This window comes from Cavia porcellus, unplaced genomic scaffold (genome assembly GCF_034190915.1).
Source record: "Cavia porcellus strain 051 isolate PalLab524CR breed Dunkin Hartley unplaced genomic scaffold, mCavPor4.1 scaffold_6, whole genome shotgun sequence".
NCBI lineage: Eukaryota > Metazoa > Chordata > Mammalia > Rodentia > Caviidae > Cavia > Cavia porcellus.
In genome coordinates, this window is record NW_026947489.1 from 65,426,073 (window position 1) to 65,441,344 (window position 15,272).

At 37.2% G+C, this 15,272-nt stretch overlaps 1 protein-coding gene across 1 annotated transcript in view; it reads left to right on the plus strand.

The window, feature by feature from the left end:
- Appbp2 (amyloid beta precursor protein binding protein 2) overlaps positions 1 to 15,272 on the plus strand; it is a 60,540-nt gene that overhangs the window by 26,681 nt on the left and 18,587 nt on the right. The window contains exon 5 of the mRNA XM_003469579.5: positions 12,507 to 12,675. Within this exon, the coding sequence (XP_003469627.1) occupies positions 12,507 to 12,675 (169 nt within the window). The remainder of the gene's footprint in view (positions 1 to 12,506; positions 12,676 to 15,272) is intronic.

The window sequence follows — 15,272 nt, forward strand, 5'->3', positions numbered from 1 at the left end:
CAAACCAGAGATAAAAGAGAATTTTTACAAATAACGTAAAACTGAAATTCTCCAGAACTGCATGTTCTTAAACATTAAAGTTGGAATTTTTTCTCTTCTCTGAAAACCATTGCTTAGTCAAGAGAGTTACTTTGCAAGTTGTCACATTTTATGTGATGTTCATTCGGGTTTATTATTTTAAACAACAGAGGACTATTTGAGAAAGAAATGTTTACCTGAAACTTAGGTCAATGCTAATATAAAGAAGCTCATAGAGGCCACATGGCAGAAGTTTTATTTCAAAAATGAAATGGGGGCTAGATGTAGTTACAAAGCATTAGGACTGTTACACTTTTCAAAAAAAAAATGTACTGCAGTTTGATTTGGAATTACCTTTTTTTTTTTTTTTCTTTTTCCTTTTTATCGGTACTGGGGATCGAACTCATGACTGCCTGCTTGCAAGGCAGGTGCTTATGCCGCTGAGCTAAATCCCCAGCCCCCTGGAATTATCTAACATGACTTTATTAATGTTGGATAGCTTTACTTTTTTCTTTTTTGAAACATCTCCCTATGTAGTTCAGACTGGACTTAAACTCACTATATAAATCATGCTGCTTTCAAACTCACAGAGATTCTCCTGGCTTAGCCTTCTGAATGTGGGATCACAGGTGTGCTTTTTCTTCTTTTCAATTTTTTTTTTTTTTTTTTGGTCTTTTTCTTTTTTATCGGTCCTGGGGATTGAACTCATGATCACACACTTGCAAGGCAGGTGCTTATGCCACTGAGCTAAATCCCCAGCCCCACAGTTGTGCTTTTTCAAGATTACTTCAAAAAGTGGTCCTGTGAGGGCTAGGCGTGGTAGAGACACATGTACTCTTAGCACTCTGGGAGACTGAGAGTATTGCAAGTAACTTAACAACTGAGACCCTATCTCAAAGATTTAAAAAAAAAAAGGTAATCCAAGGGCTGGGAGTGGAGGGTTATAGCTCAGCAGCATGATGCCTGCCTGGCAAGCATGAGGTCCTGAGTTTAATTCCCAGTTCCAAAAAAAAATGTGATTCAATCAGTGGTTCATTTGTAGAGATCATGGTTATATCTGCTTGTCGTAAAGCAATGAAAAAGCCTAATAATTCTAACACTGCAGGTAGTTGCTAGTAGCTTTGGAGATGTTTTTGTTTTTTGCAGTACTGGGTATCAAATCCAGAACTTCATGTGTGCTAAGCAAACGCTGTACCTCTGTACTACATCCCTAGCCCTTTAAAATTTTTATTTTAGTTTGCAATAGGATCTCACTGAGTTGCCCAGGCTAAGTACAAACTTCATATCCTCCTGGAACTTCATCCCCTCTAGAAGCTGGTGTTACAAGTGTGTGCCATGTCCCTTTTTAGCAGAGAAAATTTTTGTTGATGTCATCCACAGGATCAAAATTGATTTTTCAGAAAGTAAAAGTTTCTGAAAGTTTTATCCAAAACTAACTTGAGATGACTCTAGAGTAGTTACAATGATGTATAAGAAGCATATCAGTAGTTTGAAGAAAATTGTTTTTATAAATTGTGAAGAGAAAAGGTTGTTTCCAAAAATGTAATTTAGGTATTAAAGGACTGAAATATTATAACCTTTAAAGTGTTACCATGTATATTCCTAAAATTTGATAAATTTTCATTCAGTTGGCAAAATATTTTAGGTGGAAAGTGGAGACTCATGTTGTTATATTCAAATTATTTGTATTAGCCATATGTGATAGCCTACTTTTAAAATATTAACAGTATTATAAAGGTCTCATCTGGGTGAGTGAGTAGGAATGAGATCATTAATGATCAAACATCATCAGTGCTAGGGGTGAGTGTATAATAACTTGAATAATGGAAAATTCCAAACTTCCAAATTTGAATGGTGGGAGTAGGGGTAAGAAGGAGGAGAAAGGAACTTCCTCAATATGATAAAGAGCTTTTATGAAAAACCTATAGTTGGGGCTGGGGATTTAGCTCAGCGGCACAAGCGCCTGCCTTGCAAGCAGGCATTCGTGAGTTTGAGCCCCTGTACCGATAAAAAAAAAAAAAAAAAAAAAAGGAAAAAGACAAAAAAAACCCTACAGTTTAGTCAATGGTAATAGACTCATATGATAAGAACAAGATACAGATGCTTGCTCCCATTGATGATATTTAACCTTAAATTGGAAGTTTTAGCCAAAGTAATTAAACAAAAGGAACAAGCATCCATATTGGAAAAAACAAAAAAACCCCACCTGTCTCTATTCATCAAAATCAGAAACTTTCAGATCAAAGGATTTGTTAAGAAAGTGAAACAGACAACCTATGGAGGTGGGGAAGAATTGCAAATCATTGGTTAGGTAAGGGTCTGATATCTAGAATGTATCAGGAACTACTATACAGTAAACAACCCACTTGTTTTGTATTGTTTGTTTGTTTTTGAGTCTTACTGTATAGCCCAGGCAGGCCTTGAATTCATGATGATCCTCCTGTCTAGCCTCCTGAATGCTATGATTACAGACGTGTACGACCACATCAAACAGTCCAGTTTTAAAAGAGTGAGGAATTTGAATAGACATTTTCCTGAGAATATACATAAATGACCAATAAGTGTATGTACTATCATTCATTAGGAAAATGTAAGCCAAACAATGAGATACCACTTCACATGTACCAGGATTCTTACAATAAAATATTGGGGCTGGTGATACAGTTTGGGGTAGTTTATCTGGCTAGCATGTGCAGTATCCTTGGTTTGATACCCAGCATAACAGAAAACAAGTATTAACAAAGATTGGAGAAGTTGGAAATCTTATATGCTGTGGGTGTGAATGTAAAATGAAAGAGCTGCTGAGAAATAGGTCAAAAAGCTAAAGCTTACATAGGACCCAATAGTTTCATTCCAATAGGCCTGAAAAAAATTGAATGCAGACACTTGAGGATGTATATGCCAGTGTTTCTTTAAAAACCAGCAAGTAGAAACAGGACAAGTATCTGTCAGCAGGTAAATACATTAATCAATTTGGGGTGTGTGTGTGTGTGTGTGTGTGTGTGTAAAATTACTCATCTAGTTCTAATATACACTGCAACGTGGATGAACTTTGAAAATTTTATCCAGTGTAACCCATTCAGGACCTCTCCTGTCCCTTAAGAGCTGTTCCTTTTTCCCAATAAATTTTCCCATTCTTAATCTCTGTAAAGAAAAGAGAAGAAAATTTTATCCAAAATGAAATTAAAGATACATAAAAGGATAAATATGATATGAGTCCACTTACGACATGTCTAGGCAAATTCAGAGAGAAAGTATATTAAAGGTTACCAGGAAGTATGGAAGAATGGTTAGTTTCTTGGTATGGTGAAGAAATTTTGGAAATGGATGGTGGCAGTGGTTATATAACATGATGAATTAATTATAATGTTACTGAATTTTACACTTAAAAATGATGCATAGGGGCTGGGGATTTAGCTCAGTGGCGTAAGTGCCTGCCTTGCAAGCGTGTGGTTGTGAGTTTGATCCCTGGTACCAGTAAAAAAAAAAAAGATGCATATGAGCTGAGCATAGTGGTGCATTCCTGTAATCCCAGCACTTGGGAGAGTGAGGCGGGAGGTTGCTGTGAATCAAAGCCAGCCTTGTCTGTGTAGTGAGTTCAAGGCCAGCCTAAATTGCATAGCAAGACCCTGTCTCAAAAAACCATGTGGTAAACGTTACATATATTTCACCACGGTAGAAAGAAAACATTAGACTCGTACATGTTTCTTTTCATTATTCAGTCCTCATCTTTCCATCATTTAGTTCCAAAATTTTTAGTTTGCTTTATACTAGGGATTGAATCCAGGGTCTCACATGTTTTAAGTATTTGTACCACTGAGTATACCATAAACTATTTATTTTCAAAAATTTTAACAGAAAGACTTGCAAAAAGGAAAAAGATTATTTTCCTTTAGCTTTGTTTTTGTACATTTATTCTTGGCAGCTATTTGATAGGGATCTAACTAGACATCTTGCTTATAGGAAATATATTCATAGTGTTCTTGAAATCTAAATTTGTATATTTTCTATTTCAAATGATGAAATTAACTAATTAAGTGGTAATTATTGTTTATAGTAGCTGTTGATCAGGTAAATGTGTTACCATAAAAATAAAATACTATGCTTCCATAGTAGCACTATAGAAGAACCTTGACAATATGCCTTTTTCTTAAGCTAAATGTTGAGACAAAGTTAGACTACCAGTTGGATCAAAAATTCCTTTGACCTTGCATCCTGCTTAGTGTCAGCCCAGATGGACACATTTTTTGTTTATTTTATAGTAGGGACCCTACAGGGAACCATATGTTTAATTTGCTCTTTTGTTTCAGACAACCATCAGGGACTTGAGAAAATATCATTCTGTGCCTTTCTGGCATAAAATGTTTAGTTACTTCATCGTATGCCAATTACTAAATACTTTCTAGAAATTGTTATTTTAAGGGAGTATTTGTGAGGAGGGGCACTGGTAATAAAATTCTTGGCATTGGGCTGGGGATTTAGCTCAGCAGCATAAGCGCCTGCCTTGCAAGCAGGCAGTCATGAGTTCGATCCCCGGTACCAATAAAAAGGAAAAAGACAAAAATAAAATGAAATAAAATAAAATCTTGGCATTGTGCAAATGAGAAGTAGGCCTTAGTCTTTTATTCTTTAAGTTTACAACTTTGCCTTCTATTTTTTCTCATTCATACCTATATTTCTAATAGTAATCCTTTTTATCTCAAGGATTATTTTTTCCTGGATTTTCAGAATATCTTCTGTCCTAGTTGTTCTGCTAATGCTCTTGGCTTTGCTATGATCTGTTCTCCATCTTGCAGACAGACCAATCTTTACTTAAGGTTGCATCCTCATGTATGGTGTCCTTTAACCACATGTGACTAATTTTAAAGTAATTAAAGTTAAATTAATTAAAATTTAAAATTCAGTCTTCAGTCACCCTACAGTCCTAATGCTCAATAGCCACATTTTGGAGTGCGGGGAGCAACACTTTTTTTGTGTGTGAGACAAAGTTTCACTATGTAGCCCTGGCTGGCCTCAAAACTCACACCAGCCCTCCCAAGTGCTAAGATTACAGGTGTGTGCCATTGCACCTGGGTAGAACATTTCTAACATCTCAGGAAACTCTGTTAAGATAGCATTGTTCTAGATTTCAAATCAAAATTCTACATTTATTGTTGTAACAATCTATGACCTTTGTTATTTTCCTTTATATAATGCTTTATTCAGAATATGTTATGTGCATTGGCTACCTTTCGGAATTTTTGGGGGGTTTTTTTGGTTTTGTGTTTTTTGTACTTCCATATACTTTACCCTCTCTCTCAGCATTCGCTGCTCTGTCTGGAACAACGCTGCTGTCACATAGCTTTACCATCTTCGTAACAGTCTTAGCAGGAAGCCTTATTTTTATGTTTGCCTGCTTACTCTGCTATCCTTCTTCCTACTAGAATGTGTCTTATGGTCACAGATTTCTCTCTCTTTTTTTAACACTTTACTCTCGTATCTAGAAGTCTGACCAGAATATAATAGATAACAGTTAATATTTGACTATGACAGTCTCTCAACAGATCATTTGAACTACCTTTTTGTTTTTTTAGAACTGATTTCTCCTAGATTTTGTTTTTGTTTTCCTGTGGTTGGTCTTCCTTTGTTTGAGGGTAAAGGAGTGTTTAAGACAGAGTCTAGGGGCTGGGGATTTAGCTCAGCGGCATAAGCGCTGCCTTTGCAAGCAGGCAGTCGTGAGTTCGATCCCTGGTACTGATTAAAAAAAAAAAAAAAGGAAAAAGACAAAAAAAAAAAAAAAAAGACAGAGTCTAGCTATGCATTCAGGAATTTACGGTGGCCTCGAATTCCAGTGATCCTCCTGCTTCTATCTCCCAAGTAGTGGGCTTATAAGGCATATACCATCACCTCTGGCAGATTTCCATTTTGACAGAGATCATTGTGCAGTACTACGTGGTCCTCTAATTGAACTAGCAATTTGACAGGAAACTGAAATTACCTCTTTATCAGTATACTTGACAGCTTGAAAAGTTATCTGTATACTAAAACAATTTTTTGCCTCTTCATATCTGCTTTGAAATACAAATCCAAGCTGGGAGTGGTGTTGTACATCAGTAATCCCAACTATTTGGTAGGCTGAGGCAAGAGTATCCTAAATTCAAAGCCAGCCTGGGCAGCATAGTGAAACCTTATCTAAAAAACAAAAGGGTCTGGAGTTGTAGCTTGATGCAGAGGCTCTTGGTTCAATCTCTAGTACCAAAGAACAAACAAATAAATGTAAATCCAGTCCCCCACCATTTTATAGCAATCTGATCAATTACTAAATATATCTAGACTTTAATTAGATTTTATATTATGATTTTCCAGAATGTTGGATTAAAGTTAATATATTGTTTTGTTTGGGGATAATATTCTTTTGGGGTTTGGAGGATTTTTGGAGACAAGGTTTCACTATACAGTTCAGGCTGGCCTTGAGCTCACTTTGTAGCCTGTGGTGGGCTTGAACTCACAGTAATCCTCCTGCCTCAGCCTCTGAGTGCTAAATTACAGGTGTATGCTATCATATCCTGCCAGATTTTATTCTTTTCTAAAAGCAGATAGCTATGATGGATATTGGAGAAGGATATACACTGGAATTGTATTGTATTCATTACCTTTATTAACTGCTCCTTTCTAATCCATAGTCTTTAGTTTCTTTTGAAGTTACTCTGTTTTCCCTGACTATAAAAGGGGAATAATAGTGATTGTTCTCATTTTCAGTTGTTGACTTAGTATTTTTGTTGTGGCTAGAAAAATTTTAAGTTTCTGTTAAGATTTTATAGTCCTAAATAATGTTTCCCAGCCACTCCTTACTTTGTGTATGTGTGTTCACGGATTGAACCCAAGACCTTGTGCATGTCAGGCAAGCATTCTACCACTGAGCCAGCCATACCACATGCCAACTCAATTCTTAGTATTATTAGTATTAGTATTAGTATTAGTATTATAAAAATGACTGACATTACTATCATGTACTTCATAGGCAAGACTGTAAAATAAGGTTTGCTGTTATTAGACATTGCTGACTGGTTACAGAAGGATTAGTTGGGTGCACACACTGTTCTTCCTCTTTCATATCATGCCACATGGATGACCATCAACTACTAATCCATGTGAACAGAATAATGTCTCCTCTCAAACCTAAAAGTAATTCATTCCTGAAGGAATTAGATTTCCAAAGGAAACTGAAAAACCATCTGAATCCCTGTCCAGCATAGCCCTGTCACTGTTTAGTAGATGATCTATATTTGGGGGTGTCTGACTCCTCTAATGTGATCAACATCCTGTTTTCCCCATGAATCTGAGGATGTTACATACTTCCCTGTCACTGTACAGAAGTGGAGTGTGGGAAAGAAAGGTAAGACACATGCAAAAAAGATAAGTAGTGAGGCAGCTGATCTCCCTTCCTTACCCCTTCATGCCTGTGCTCAGCTTCCTTGAACCTGCAGTCATGGCTGAGGTGATGGCAATCCATGGTGAATGATGGTGGAAGGAAATCTTGTGCTTGAAAGCCTGGATGTTCATGGCTGACTAAGATCACAACAGCCCTAGTTTTCTTCTTTGGTTTATGGCTACAAATCAAGGGCAGCATTATGCCTCTTCCTAGTTTATTGTAGTAATCATAGTTATAATGCTGGCATGTTATGTTGGCATTGTGCCTAAGACTACTTTGTTTGGTTTCTTAATACTTAATCCTGTTTTATATTTACTTTCTGATGGCTTAAAATCAACCTGATTTTAATTACTAATGCAGGAGAAGCCAAGCTGGCCATGGGCTAGCAAGCAACTTGGTTTTATCTTTCATACTTCTCTCTCAAGCTAGGCATTTTCAGAAAATTGTATTGACTTGGTATATAAACATAATATTCAAACCAAAATTACGGTAATTATTTGTCTAGTCCTAATACCATTCTCCTTTATTTAATATACTTTTTATTAATATATATGGATTCTACAAATTAATGGGCTTCATTTGTTATATTTATGTATGTAAATGCCATACTTGGATTTTTCTTATTACTCTTCCTGCTCTGCCCTCCCCGTACTTTCACATTTTGAGGGGATGTAACAGTCTTGAGACTTCGGGGAGAACATGGTGGACAAATACCAGCAGCCACGGAGGCTCTCTGAGATTACCAGCTTAGAATCAGGAGCGGTGCCGTGTGAGGAGTCCCACACAAGGGGAGATGTACCTTGCCGACCCAGGAACAAAGTAAGCTGAGAGAAACCAACTGGAAATGCAATCCTGATGCTATAACAGGAACAGATAAAATCTCAGTGCGGAAGCTGGATCCCGCGCCATTGGAAGCCGCAATTTGAATGTCCTGCTGCCGATACTGCGTCCCAATCTGCACGGCAGGGAGAGAGATGTGCCCAAGCTCTGGGAGCGGGAATTGGCCCAAACGACCTTGAGAGCGGGACTGGCTCGACCTGCAGTGAGTGAAATGGGGACCCTTTCATAGACTAGGAGGCTCCAACAGAGGACATTCTGGGAACAGGCAGACTAGCCGGAACACAGCCCTGGAGTGACTTTAGTCGCATATTCCCCTCTCTAGCGGGAGTGGTGGGGAGCGCTTGGCCTGGTGATGCCGCGGACTAAGATCCAGTAGGCTAGCCCAAACCAGGTCCCTGCACCTGGCGATGCACTCTAGCAGTGACCTTCACTAGGTTAATCTGGAGGGGCAGGCCCAGCAGAGGCTGCCCGGGTCTGTGTCTCCCTAGTACACTGCAGTGGGCAGGAACATCTAGCCCGCGGATTCAAACAAACTGCCACAAAGAGAAAAAAAAAAAAAAACTGAGCCTCCTACATATGCTTGTATGGAAGGAACAAAAAGTATGGGAAAAGGGAGCAACAAGAAAGGCTCCTCAGTCCCCAATCCTGAGAACACTGATCAAGGAAAGGTAAAAGCAAAAGAGAATGAAGACAGAAAACATGCAATATCAGACACGGCACCTATAGATATAAAACGGTATCTCCGGAGCCTCATAGACGAATTCAAAAATGAAGTATTTAATGAAATAAAGCAAGAAATAAGTAGAATAGTTAGAGAAATGCTAAGCACCACCCAAGAAAAAACAGATGGTGGAATGGAAGAACAGAAAAAAAGGGGAGAATTGTTTGATGGAGAAAATAGAGAAAACATAGAATACGTGAAGCAGGTTCACAGAGATTACAAGGAAACTAAAAACTCTATTGAAAGCTGGCATAACAGCTTGAAAGAAACTAAGGATAGATTATCAGAACTGGAGGACAGATTTGTAAGGTGGGAACATGAAATGAAAAACTTCTTAAAAATAACAAGAAGACAAACAGCAATAATACAAAGACTAGAAGATGACAAGAGGATCTATAACTTAAGAATTAGGAACATAAAAGAAGAAGTAGGGACTCAAACAAATGAACTACAAAAGCTATTCACAGAAATAATCCAGGAGAATTTCCCTAATTTAACAAAAGGCAAAGATACTCAGATGTATGAGGCATACAGGACCCCAGCCACCTACAACCCAAACAGAGCTACACCCAGGCATATAATAATCAAAATTCCAGAAATCCAATATAAGAACAGAATATTAAAAGCTGTCAGAGACAAGAAACAGATCACTTACAAGGGTACACCCATCAGAATTACAGCAGACTTCTTGGCACAAACCATCAAATCACGAAGAGCGTGGGGGAAATAATTCAAGCTTTGAAAGATAATAACCTCCAGCCAAGATTGATATATCCTGCACAACTGTCCCTAGAAATTGATGGAAAAACAAGGTGCTTCCAGGATAAAGAGGAACTAGGGGAATTTGCAACCACCAATTCAACTCTACAGAGATTACTGCAGGATATTCTAAAAATGAAAAATACCAAGATTCCAGAAACAGTGGCAGAGTGGCCACAATGAATGGAGCAGAAAGCGAAATGAAGAGGACAAACTGACAACTAATGACAGAAAAAGAGCTCAACAGAAATGAGGCAGAGAAGGTTGGATGGTAGGAACAGCCATTTTGGAGAAAACAAGACATCATAATAGGTAGTGCTGATTTAATATCCTCTTATATTGAAGTCTCATCAAGCTTTTGTTCTTCTGCCTCCATCGGTTTTCTTTTTTTTTTTTTTTTTTTTTTTGGCTTTTTCGTTTTTACCGGTACCAGGGATCGAACTCATGACTGCCTGCTTGCAAGGCAGGCGCTTATGCCACTGAGCTAAATCCCCAGCCCCCTCTCCATCGGTTTTAATGTGTTGTGTATCTTACTGGATTTTATTATATGTGATAATATAAACAAAAACTTTTATAGACAAGGAGATTATACATTGTTCATTTTCTGTTAGTTGATTCTAAATAACCTGTAATACTGTCATTCTCTTGAATGGTTTTACATTGTCTTGATATGTTTGATGCTACAGTATACGAAGTTATACCCAAAGATTTTAATGGAAGAGACACAATGGTAACTACTATTATGTTGAGATTATCTTGTGGTGAAACACTATTTTGCTTAAATGGCTGTGTTTTGACCTGCACTGTTTTGTTGTTATGCCCTCTTTTTTATCTCAATTTCCTTTTTATTATCTACTTTTTCATTTTTATCCTTTTAATTAAGGGAAAAATAAATAAAAAATAGCAGGATATATTATAGTAACCCACTTTGATTTCCTATTAACTTGATTTGAAATTCTGTATTGCTCTCACCATCTTGTTTTGACTAATTTTCCTCTATTCTGTTATGCTAGATAGTACCAAGTTTGAAAGTCTAGGCAACAACTATGAAGACAATAAGATCCATTGTGACGCCCATTCTGGCTGACTTATTATCTTCTTTTGAAGTCCTCTAATGTCTCCAATGTTTTGGTTTTATTGGTCTTATTCTTTACTGTTTTGTTCAATTTTATTATAACTGATGATATAGGCAATTCTTTTTAAGATAACGAGACATTATGGTAACCATTGTTGATCACCTTGTGTTTTGTTTTTACATTATGTATTATGTCCATCCTTTTCATTTGACTGACTCTGTCCTGATATGTCACATTTGGTTTTACTTTCTTCAAAAAAAAAGTAATAACTGTGGGAGTAATAAAACCCAAAATGTGTAATTGTCATTGTACAAAAGAAAGGAAAAGAAAGTTCTCTAAAAGATATAACTGCATATACATTTAAGTGTATAAGATAGATAACCATATTACTGAGTTTTGTTGGATTATTGAACAAAACTTTGCAGTCTCACTGTTTGAAAGTCCCCTCTATATGCTTTAATTTTGTAACTTCAACAACTGTTTCTAAGATGACAATATGCAATTAACTAGTGATTTCCTACTGTTTATTTTTTCTGAAATTCTGTATAACTTGTACCCTTTTTCTGTTTTTTTTTCTTTTTTCTCCTTAAATAAAATTTAAAAAAAAAAATTTTGAGGGGGTGGATTTCAGTGCTTATATAGTCTATTCTCCTGCCCCTTCTTTCCTTCCTGCTCTCTTGAATAGTCTGTATAGATGCCATCTCCTGCTGTCTAGGTTTTAGTCTGATCATAAATATCATGAAATTATTAGTATGGTTGTACAATTATTTTTCGTGAAGAACTGTTTTTTTTTCTGCCCAGAAAATAAAAGTTTTAAGAGAAATAATAACAGCTATTTTCAATGAATGTACCTTACTGGAAAAATCAGCCAAAAGAAGTATTTATGAAGCATCATAAAACTAGTGGTAGCATGGTGTGGTGCCATTTATCTGTAATCCTAGAGAGGCAGGAGGATCACAAGTTCAAGGAAGTGACATAGTAAGACCCTGTATAAAAAACAGAAATAAGGGGCTGGGGATTTAGCTCAGCAGCATAAGTGCCTGTCTTGCAAGCAGGCAGTCGTGAGTTCAATCCCTGGTACCAATAAAAACGAAAAAGACAAAAAACAAACAAACAAAAAAACAGAAACAAGAATCCAAGGAAAATAAAAATAGAAGATAATGGTGGTAATAGTGTTTAAGGTTGATTTTTTTTTTTCCCTCATTGTTTTCCTGGCTTCTCGCACTGCAGTTGTGTTGTTTTGGGGTTTGGAACAAAAAGAGTCATTATGTTCTTAGATATAGCACATGCTTAGTACACAAAGGATATAGAATATTTTCAGATAAGGGATTAAAACTGGATGATATCAATCATGAGATCCAGGGGGCTGGGGATTTAGCTCAGCGGCATAAACGCCTGCCTTGCAAGCAGGCAGTCGTGAGTTTGATCCCTGGTACCGAAAAAGACCAAAATACAAAACAAAACAAAACAAAAAACATCATGAGATCCTTTCTCAGAAGAGTATGTTCTATACTTCCTTATGGGCATTCACCAGTGCATTTGGGCCAGACAATTTTTTCTGATGCTACCTCATTTCGTACGTTTATGTTATCATTTAGTGCTACATAGTGTTTTTCAGGGTTTATATGCTCCACCATGCTTGAACTATCAGTAATAGAGGATTGTTTGTTGTGTTTTGTAGGTTACTTCATGTAAGAAATGGAAACTGCAAATATCATTTGGGTGAAGAAACATTTAAGTTAGCGCAGACATATATGGATAAACTGTCAAAACATGGCCAGCAAGCAAACAAAGCTGCACTCTATGGAGAATTGTGTGCCCTCCTGTTTGCAAAAAGTCACTATGATGAGGTAAGTGTTTTAAGCCACTTTCCCTTATGTTCACCAAGTACCTGTAAAACTGGATAAACTGAGTGCAGTAGTACTTGTCTGTTATCTGAGCACTCAGGTAGCAAAACAGAGACAGTAGAATCACCATGAGTTCTATGCCAAACCGAGCTATAATAGTGAGTTCAAGGCCAGCCTGAACAATAGAGAGATCCTGTCTTAGAAAAAACAAACAAAACAGCCAGGCATGGTGATGCACAACTGTAATTCCAGCACTTGGGAGGCTGAAGCAGAAGTTTAAGGCAGTCTGGCCTACATAGTGAATCCAAGGCCAGCTTGGACTCTAGCGAGACTCTGTCTCAAGAACACCAAAATGAATGAATGAATGAATAAGAGCAAGAAAGAAAAAAGCAGGATAAATCAAATAGTCTTCTATATATTTCTTATAAATCTCATTTGCACATAGTGCGTTTACTGAAAGCTATACAGATTTGAGGCCAGGCATGATACACTCCTGTGATCCCAGCACTTGAGAGCCTGAGACAGGAGGATTGCTGTAAGTTTTCAGCTAGCCTGGGCTACATAGTGAACTCAGGGCCATCTTGAACTACACAACAAAACCAAAAAAAGTGTACACATTTGTAATGGAATGCTTAAATTCAGACCAAAGGAGTATTTGGGAGATGGATTTTAAATACGTATGTATATACTAGAGGTTTTGTTTTGTTTTGCTTTGAGACAAGGTCTCACTGTGTAGCCCAGGATGGCCTCACATTCACATCAGCTCTCCTTCAGCTTCCTGGGTGCCGAGTTTACAGGTGTACACCACCACACTCTACTCTTGAACCAGCTGTGTTTCTGCCTAAATTGTTTCGGTGGCTGTACTCTGCTAGTTTGTGTGTGTGTGTGTGTGTGTGTGTGTGTGTGTGTGTGTGTGTGTGTATGTGACCATTTCTGGTTTTTTAAATTGAAAAGTGATCTGTATGTGCTTAACTCTTTTTCTTGGTTGCTTTATTGTGGAAGAATATCATCATTTCATGCTATTAGATAGCTATCACTTAGCTTTTGTTTTGTTTTTTTTCTGTTAGTTGGTTTTTTTGGTACTGGGGATCAAATTCATGATCTTGTGCTTGCCAGGCCCTAGCTTTTATTTTTTAAAATTATTCCTATCTAGATTTTTTCCTCCGTTCTATTCCTAATATATTTCCGTACTTAATGGAAAATTGCAACTAGAGTGAAAACAGAAAATTGTATAATAGTTGCAAGGTGTTTGTGCTAGAATCATCCTACTTTTCATAGCTATATGAGGACATGGCAAGCCAGCGTGTAAATGTCTATTATTTATCAGCCTGCCTACATTTTTTTAAGGAAGTTTATATTGTACTTATTTTTGATTTTGAGTTTCTATGTTTCTATCTTGTCCCATTGGTAAATTGTTTTGCTGGCCCTTATGTGTAGTTGTTTATCATTTAAAATTAAGTAACACTTGATTTAGTATTAAGTAATACAAGTTCTCCAGATGCTTGCCTTTTTTTTTTTTTTTCTTTTTCTGTCTCTAAATAGGAACTAATCTCTGGGTCTTTTCATTTCTTCTTTTCTGGTTTTTTATTTATTTATTTTTTTTTTTGGTGGGGGGCGGTACTAGGAATCAAACTGGGATCCTGCGCTTGCCAGGCAGGCACTTGTGCCGCTGAGTTACATCTCTGGCCCTATTTCTTCAAGTCTTTCATTTCTTTTCAACTCTTCTACAGTCCCTAGGATTTTTGTTATTACATAGAGTAGTTGATATCTTGTCACTTTTTTTTAGAGTGATACTGTGGACTGAACTCAGGGCCTTCACACTGAGCTACAGCTCACCACTTTTTTATATTTTACTTTGAGACAGGGTCTCACTAAGTTGTCCAGGCTGAGCTGGAACTTGCAGTCCCCCTGCCTTAGTCTCTCAGAGCACTGGTTCTGGCCATTCTCTTCTCAGGTGACTTTCACTTATGAGTTTCTATTTTTCTTTAGCTAGTCTGCTAACAACTTAGCAGAAAGTTCTCTTCATAAATCTATGTTTAACACTTTATACTGTGCCTCACTTATGGTCTTTACAACTGTCAGCACATTCATGAAGAATTTTTAAGTCTTTTGATGTTTCTTGGATAATTTTAACAGTTTAGTCTTTGAAATATAAATCAACTTTTTATTGATATCTGTAGGAAACTACATATATCTTGATAGAGTGTGCAGGATTATCACTAAGTTATTACTAGTCAGGATGGTATATACTGAAGCAGTATGAGTCCCAAAGTAGCAGTGTCTTAGAACACTAAAAATTTCTTACTTATGATTGGGATAGCTGTAGTTACACTTAACATTGCCTGTGCACTTTGATGATGACCCACTGTCACTTAGCACATTACCAGGGTCATTATAAACCTTGGAATAAGGGCAGAAACATCATGAGAAACACAGCTAGCTTTTTTGGACTTTTCTCTTAGGAATGACCCATTGTATTCCTGCTCATGCTATAGCTGACTAAAGGAAATCATGTGGCTACACATAGTTGGAGGAGTTGGGGGGATGCTAGGGCTTGAATCAGGCAAGCCATCAGCTTCTGACCTGAGAGCTGCACCACT